We start from the raw sequence: 8,826 nt of genomic DNA on the forward strand, positions 1-8,826 counted from the left end.
AATGAGGCCAAGGCTGTGAGCATAATCTCTGCACAAGTGCCCAAGTGTTTCGTTCTTACAAACTGCATCCCTAGAACTGGCAGCCATCTTACAACTGTGTGCTTTTCTCATCATCACAGGAGTGTACTTCGCCAGACCCATCTCCAGGATTGGAAAAACAACCCCTAATGTAGTCTAAATAGTGTTGATTATCCATCCATTTTTCACTCTCCAAGAGTTGAGCTTTTAGACTTTCTCAGTTACTCTTGGTTTTGGAGTGAAGATGCATTTCCTGGTATTTTTCACGTACTGGCAAGAGATTTCTGCTGTGGAACATAGAAAGTTTGTGCAGAAGAAAATCTTGGACAAAAAGAATTCTGTTCAATTTACCCAAGCCAGTTCTGTAAATTCTGAGTCTATGTTCCAATAATGCGAGGAAGTAGGTCACTGTGGTGAAGAGCTGGAGCTGTGGAGTCGGGCTTCCTGGGTTCCCATCTTGTTTCTGCGACCCTGGGCAAGCAGCTGAACTTCCATGCAGCCCAGTGTCCTTCCAAGGATGGTTATGAGGATTAAGTAAGACAATACAAATAAGGTATTAGAACAATTCGCGGCATACTATAGCAATTATCACTGTTAACGTTATTGTACAGTTCCAATTTTTTGTTCAAAGTTTACCTTCTGCTTCTAGATAGCTTCACGTTCATGTCAATGGTGAAAACACTTCTGGAGATCCAATATTGGTATTAAGCATTATTATCAGAGTGTTTATACATCTTATTATGAATTTAAGAAATGCCTCTTCCAAAATAGCATGCCGGTAGGAGAAGTATTTGTAAATGTTCAAATACTTAACGTTCAAAAAAGAAGTCTGATGCTTCATATTGTACAATATTACTTCAGATACTTACTGACTTTTTCAACATTTGAATAGTTGGACTCATTTTTCATTTACTTTAAAAATAAAAACACTTAAAGCTCACATGTAAGAGCATTAAGAAATCGGAACAGTAAACAAGTTGGAATAAAAAGTAACAGTTTGTGTTAAAAGTGGTGTTGTAATATTCCTCTTGTAAGTGCCAAGACAGCTGTACTGGTTGTGAAAACTTTGAAATACTTCCATGCCATTGGTAAAGTAAAGTAATATTATAAACTCATTACTTCAAACTAACGATCATAGGATGATATGACAGCCATTGATAAATGGAGATCTATCCTAGGGACATCTAAAAATATTTTTAGACCTATCTGCATTCTGGCTAAGGTCACAGTGTTGCACATCCTTTGAAACACTGTGCTTTAGGAGAAGCATCAACATATCATTAGGTCAAATTACATACTTGCTACTACTTCTGAATAATTGAGCTTTGACTTTGGTTTTGTTTTTAGTGTGTTATAGCTCTTGTTTAAGTAGTACATGCGTGATGTTTTGATATTTATAAATTCAATAGTTTGTAATAAAACATGAAACACAAGTTCCCACAATCCCTAATGAAAAAATGGATCTAGGGAATAATCACCAATGGCTGCTAGACTAAGTTATTAGTTATCACACAGACATTATGTGACTCCTGATGGAAGCACTTGACACCACCTACTAAGTATTCTTATAGAAAGTAGAACTTGAATCTGATTAAGCCTCTAGAGCCAACCAGTTTATAAAAAGTCAGAACTGAGAACATGTGAGATGGCACCATGGGAATACAGTCAGCAAAATCCAGAACTGGGAAGCTTTACAGGCTAAACAACTCGGGTTTTACAATAAAGACATGGCAAGATTGAGGGGAGAGAATGAGGAGGAAGTGGGAAAGGGCCACCCAGGAGAGTGGAAGTGAGAATAGACTAGGGAAATACATCGATTACCAGGCAGGGTGAACGCAGGCCCCTCGTGGTTCATGATCCTGAATTTAAGCTGAGATGTAGTCAACGGGGTTGTATGATTTCTCCAGCCACGTTCAGCAGCGTGGTAAGAAACAGGAAATACAGAGAGGCACATTCAAGAATGCTGTCGCCCACCTTCTGAACTCTTTAATCTCTGCCAATAAGGATTATCAAATACAAAGGAGAATCTTATGCTTAGAATGTAATTTCCTAAAGGAAACTTAATTCTCTGTCTTCTCACTGTTGACCCAATTGGTGGACCTAATTTTGAGATGTTGTGGCTGTGCTCCAGAGCAAAGGACCTACTTCAGAATTCCTACGTTGTTGTTCTTTTTAAAAACAACTGGATAGTTACCTTGAATTTGTTTTCTTTAACATATGTGTTTTAATTATCACATATGTGCGTGTACTGATTATTTTATAGACTTCCACCTAGCGTTTTATCCTATAAGTTAACTTTTGCATTGGCCTCCAAATAGATGCCTTTTCAGACCAAGATGCCAGTTATGAAAGAAATGGGAATAATTCTCATTCACATAGGAAACCCAAAAGGACAAAAAGAGAAGTCACAATACTGAGAAACAAAATGACCTCAGGTAATGTGTAGTGAAATCAATTCCACCCTTAAGGGATGCACAAGACTTAATTAATGCCGAAATGTGTCCACATCACGGGTACTCAGTAAATATTCTTTACATTCTATTTTGTCTGATCTTAATATTGCAGTGTTTGCTTTCATTTTTTAAATTTATTTGTTTTTATTTTTGGCTGTGTTGGGTCATTGTGCTGTGCGTGGGCTTTCTCTAGTTGTGACGAGCGGGGGCTATTCTTTGTTGCGGTGTACGGGCTTCTCATTGCGGTGACTTCCCTTATTGCAGAGCATGGGCTCTAGGCGTGCAGGCTTCAGTAGTTGTGGCACGTGGGCTCAGTAGTTGTGGCTCGCAGCCTGTAGAGTGCGGGCTCAGTAGTTGTGGCGCCCGGGCTTAGTTGCTCCGCAGCATGTGGGATCTTCCTGGACCAGGGCTCGAACCCATGTCCCCTGCAGTGGCAGGCGGATTCTTAACCACTGTTCCACCAGGGAAGCCCTAAGACAAGTTTTTTTCCCACAAAAGTTTCCATCAAAAAAGAGTCCTGTTAAAGCCCTTGCAAAGTCTTTCATATCGTGATATTCTCCCTTTTTTAAAAAAAAATTTTGAAAAACAAATACTATTTGGGGAAAATGCATGAGTATGAAATGACCTCAATCAATATCAATGTTGGCTAATTATAGAGATCACCTGACAGAATGGGTGAAAAAAGAGACAAATTTAAAGTGGATCTAGGGTTTCCCTGGTGGCGCAGTGGTTGAGAATCCACCAGTGTAGGGGACACGGGTTCGAGCCCTGGTCCAGGAAGATCCCACATGCTGTGGAGTAACTAAGCCCACGCGCCACAACTACTGAGCCTGTGCTCTAGAGCCCGCGAACCACAACTACTGACCCCACGTGCCACAACTACTGAGCCCACGCACCTAGAGCCCGTGCTCCGCAACAGGAGAAGCCACGGCAAGGAGAAGCCCGTGCACCGCAACGAAGAATAGCCCCCGCTCGCCGAAACTAGAGAAAAGCCCGCACGCAGCAACGAAGACCCAACGCAGCCAAAAATAAATAAAAATTTTTAAAACTCTTTAAAAAAATTAAAATAATAAAAAGTGGATCTAGTGATATTCTTAGGGGTGGCAGTGCACAACTTCAAGGGTTGGGTGTCCTTGTCAACAAGCCCCTTAAGTATCCTTTAAAAAAGCAATTTAGAAAGTATGATTGTTGCAGAGACGTTCTCTCATCTAGAGAGAATATGTATCTAAAGAACAAATGTAAAAATCAGCTTTTCTGAATACTTTGTAAATGAGTACTTGTGAGTTGGGAAAAAAGATAGTGATAGAATTAGGCGGAAGTAAAGATGAGATATTTTGGAAAACCTAAATAATTCTGAAATTTCTTCTGGTTATAATGAAAGCAGTGATGTTGAAGATGCATTTGAAAAGTTTGAATAAAGCTATGTCATGAAATTGAGTTTCAGAAGAGCAAAGCTTCTAAGTTAATATACTACTTTGTATAACGTGATTTTAATTATGCCTTTGTAAAACTAAATTACTGAATTAAATAAGTAGACGTTTGTTTCACATACATCCTTCAAGTTTATATAGTCAAATTTGCTCAAAAATAACTTTAAAAAATCTCATTGAGAAAGGAGGTCACCTTATACTTATGTATGTGGGGTCCTTTAAAAAATTTCATGTCACTTTGCTTTAGGTGTGTACCTACTAAATTTCATGTAAATGCATCTAATTATTTCACTCACTGAGAATATTTTTATAGTAGAGTTTATTCAACTTTATTTTAATAACATGTCATTCCTTGCCTTGTTCTGTGCTTTCTGGTTCTAACGCTTCCTTACTTTTGTCTTTTGTTGAAATTTTGTTCTTCAGTAGTCTTGTGTTAATTATTTACCTTCAAGAAGTTTTTTAAACACATTCTTTTTTTTTTTTTTTTTTGCGGTACGCGGGCCTCTCACTGTTGTGGCCTCTCCCATTGCGGAGCACAGACTCCGGACGCGCAGGCTCAGCGGCCATGGCTCACGGGCCTAGCCGCTCCGCGGCATGTGGGATCTTCCCGGACCGGGGCACGAACCCGTGTCCCCTGCATCGGCAGGGGGACTCTCAACCACTGCGCCACCAGGGAAGCCCTAAACACATTCTTATACTTAATGTTTTTCTAGTTGTCGGGCTCAGGAATGAAACAGTCTCTCTTGAAATCCCCTCATCTGGTTATAGAATTATAGCACAGGTTAGTTTTTTCACCTCCCCACCCTCACTCACTAGATCTTGTTAGGATATTCTGTGGGTTTTATTCAGGTTATTGTTATAGTAAATAATTATTTTTATACTATACAATTTAATACTTTTTTCATGCTTTTATCAAAGCCAGATTTCCAACAATAATTTAGAATTTATTTCTGTTTTAACTGGTTTTGTATTTATCACCAACCACTTTGTACCATAACTTCCCACTTCCGAGTTCTTAATTTCGTTTCATCTCTATTCCAATTGTTTTTTCAAGAAAGATCTATTGGTGGAAATATTTTGGGAGCTTGTGAATAATCAAAAGGGGTCCTTCTTGTCCCTTCCTAATGTTAAAGGAAAACTTTCCCCAGACAACTTACTGATCTAGTAAGCTTTTATTCAGTGACTCATGAGTTGGGCAACACCCACTCTAGCAGACAGACAGGATCTCTTAAGAGCTGTACAAGGGGAGAGATTTTTATAGACAGAGATGAGCAGGAGCAGGGAGGTTATACTGGGCATTTACTAAGTGGTTAATGCAAGTTTACTTCTCTTATAAGGAGCAAAGGGAAGTGATGGAGCTGGGTTATGTAACTTGTACTGGGCAGGCAGGCACTGACTGGTTGACTTTGGCCTTCCTTTCCTGGAAGAGCTGTTTGCTGATGTGGAGCTTAGCATGAGTGACTCCATCTTGGGCCTGATCTGGTTACTTTAACATCAGTGAGGCATACGTTAGCAGGGTGTACAGTTAAAAGGTAGGATCAGTTGCTGTAACAAAGGCCAAAATGGTAGCTTAAACAAAATAGAAGTTCATTTCTCTTTTAGATAACAGTCTGAGTAAGAGGTCTAAGGCTGAAAGGATCAGTGGTTTACAGGACCCAAGCTCTTCCTTGTTCTGCCATCATCAACTTGTAGCATCCATCTCAGGTCTATGTTTTATCACCCTGCACTCTATGTTCACATTCCAGCAAGTGGGAAGGAGAGAGGGGTGGGGTGGGGACTGATCTTTTTTTTTTTTTTTTTAAGGGCACAGCCTGGAAATTGCATCTACTACTTCTCATATCCCATTGGCCAGGACCTGATCACATGTCCACACCACTGCAAGCAAGGAGGGCTGGGAAACGTAGTCCTCAGCTGAACTGCCATGTTCTCATGGAAGGAAAGGAGGACATAGAGAATAACCAACACTCTACAATGAAAGCGATGCAGTTCTTTCCTCACAGTCTTCCCCCTCAAAACTCTGTAGACATCATTGTCTTTTGGCGCTTAATGCCATAGTGGAAAAGATTAAGGCTAGCCACTCCCCCTTTTTTTTCTGGTAGCCTTTTTTTCCCCATATCGGATTGCTTGTAGAATTTTTTAATCCTTGTGCTACAGAAACTTTTTTTTTAGCATGCCCCTAGGTTACTTTTCACCGATTTTGCCTAGAATGTGATGTGGCATATATACGTCTTTCTTGGCTTATGAAAGTTTTATTCTATTCTACCCACTTATCCCTTCTATCTCATTTGCTCTGGTTTTGTCCCTGAGCAATACCAGTTACCTATGTGCTATCCTGCTGGCTCCTGTCCTCCATATCTTTCCTGTCATTCTTTTAAGTGAAACAATGGTTTCCTACTTATCACTCTTTCTGGTACATTCTGAAAGAACTCCTGACATTTATCCTGCGTACCACTGATTTGACTTTTCCACCTCAGTTCTGTCCTGTATTACCTCCAACGTGGATCTTAATTTTTCTGTAGCATTTTTGGTTTTCTTGAAATCCTCTACTATCATTTATTTCTTTTAATCCATCTCATTTTTATGCATATTAGCTTCAGTTGGTTTATCTTTAAGATTCTCTGTTTCACAGTACAGACAAAAAAAAAGACTTTCAATTAAGGATATTAAACAGCTTTCTGAAATATTCTTCTGGATTTTGCTGTTGATGATTTTCAGAGCTACACCTTCTTCTGTGTCCTTTGGAGTCAATTCCCAGGTTCTAAAGTGCTATTCATAGGCTCCATTTTATTCTTTGTTTTTTTCCTTATCTTTTAAGGCAAGATCTGTCAAAACGCATTTGTCTGAGACTAAGAAATTGTATCCCCCTAAATTCAGCAGCCTGTTGGCTTATTTAGTGGTCATAACCCCTTCTCAGATCGACAGTTGAAGTTCTGGGTTAGTTTGCTGTTCTCAGCAAGCTGTCAACCTAATGACCCTAACCTGAGGTGAGGTTTTCTCAGCTCTACATACATTGCTTTAATTTTCACATCGTTGGATATTGTTACACCGGTTCTCAAGATGAGAAAACTAAGAGGTTAAGTCATTTGCTCAAGGCTTCATAGTTACAGTGAAAGGCAAACCAGCTCTGGACCCCAGATTTTTGACTTGTAGAATCCAGTTTCTGTTTTCAATCCTCCATCCTGTTCGTCAGTCTTCTGGCTTGTCTACAGATGTATCAACAGTGGGAAATGATCACTGTGGTTTCCTATATAAAACAGTTTGTGTTGTTTTTTAGCCATGAATAATCCAAGTGAAATAGAAATATTTCTATCCTAAAACTTTTCCTTGAGCTTCATTGACTTTCTTTTTCCTATAGTAGCCGCTCATCTTTCAACCACATGCCACCAACCTGCTCGCGCTACTCTAGTAAGTACTGACCTTCACAGTGCGCATCTTGGAATATTATTCTTCTTGTCATTCTTGGTGGGTCCTGGCAGAACTCTACTGTCTCGTAGAGGGCTCTGGATATAATTTTTGAAGAAGGAAAGGAAAGTACTTAAGTGCAGGAAAGAATCAGGTTTGGTGGATGCTTTATTAGAGAAAATTTGAAAACCTCTGTTTGGCTTTGGTATATGTCAGTATATGTTGGTATAGTTGTTAGCATTTGTTGGTTGGTTGTTGGTTTATTCCCTGCTTCATCCCAAAAAAGGACTTGTGGCATCTTACCAAAATATATGCAATGCAATAACATTTAATAATTCTTTTAGGGGCTTCCCTGGTGGCGCAGTGGTTGAGAGTCCGCCTGCCGATGCAGGGGACACGGGTTTGTGCCCCGGTCCGGGAGGATCCCACATGCCGCAGAGCGGCTGGGCCCGTGAGCCATGGCCGCTGAGCCTGCGCGTCTGGAGCCTGTGCTCAGCAACGGGAGAGGCCACAACAGTGAGAGGCCCACGCAAAATAAATAAATTTTAAAAAATAATTCTTTTAAACAGGGAAAAAGAAAGAAATCTGAGTGAAAGGAACATAAGGGTAGGACCTCTGCATAATCTATAAATTTCACCTTCAAGGGAATTCCCTGACAGACCAGTGGTTAGGGCTCCATGCTTCCACTGTAGGGGGCATGGGTTCAATCCCTGGTCAGGGAATTAAAATCCCGCAAGACACTCAGCATGGCCAAAAAAAAAAAAATTTTCACCTTCAAGAAACTTCTCAGCCTTTTTGCCTCTGTGTCCTGCATAGAAACCTTTTAGTGGATGTCTAAATATAGATGCATATTTATTTGATCCAACATTAACTGCAAAATGTAAGTTTTCCAGCAACATAAAAGAGAACAGGGGTGAAATAAATACCCCTCAAAGCAGCATTTCCCAAGTGATATTCTGTAAGATAACAACCAACATTCTTAAAATGTTGCCAGAAGGAAGGAAAACAAAGATTTTTTTTTGTTTTTTTTGCGGTATGTGGGCCTCTCACTGTTGTGGTCTCTCCCGTTGCGGAGCACAGGCTCCGGACGCGCAGGCTCAGCGGCCATGGCTCACAGGCCTAGCCACTCCGCGGCAGGTGGGATCTTCCCGGACCGGGGCAGGAACCTGTGTCCCCTGCATCGGCAGGCAGACTCTCAACCACTGTGCCGCCAGGGAAGCCCAACAAAGGTTTTTGACCTTAGGACTTCTCAGAGCCTTTCATGTGCCGAAGCCTAACCACTGCGCACTGTCTCCGAGCAACCGATCTAAACTGTGCATGTGCCTCCTGATCGCCCTGCTTCCAGGCCTGGCCCCTTGCTGTCCCCTCTCAACCCAGCAGTCCGAGGGCGTCCAGCACAATCAGAACATCCTGCTCCTCAGAGCCCCCGAGTACCTTCCCATCTCGTGCAGAGTGAAATCGTGCTCTTCTTGATTGCCTGACGTGACATGCTCTCTCCACCCCCGTCCTTCCCCCCCCCCCCC

The 8,826-nt window shown here is 41.1% G+C and overlaps 1 protein-coding gene across 1 annotated transcript in view; it reads left to right on the forward strand.

Annotated features, from left to right (window-relative positions):
- Positions 1-408: 408 nt before the first annotated feature.
- The window catches only part of PKD1L3 (polycystin 1 like 3, transient receptor potential channel interacting), a 53,598-nt gene continuing 45,180 nt past the window's right edge, over positions 409-8,826 (forward strand). The window contains 3 exon segments of the mRNA XM_024735707.1: positions 409-418; positions 2,337-2,453; positions 8,649-8,755. Coding sequence (XP_024591475.1) covers positions 409-418; positions 2,337-2,453; positions 8,649-8,755 — 234 coding nt within the window.

Source organism: Neophocaena asiaeorientalis, unplaced genomic scaffold, assembly GCF_003031525.2.
Source record: "Neophocaena asiaeorientalis asiaeorientalis breed wild unplaced genomic scaffold, Neophocaena_asiaeorientalis_V1.1 scaffold40, whole genome shotgun sequence".
Taxonomy (NCBI): Eukaryota; Metazoa; Chordata; class Mammalia; order Artiodactyla; family Phocoenidae; genus Neophocaena; species Neophocaena asiaeorientalis.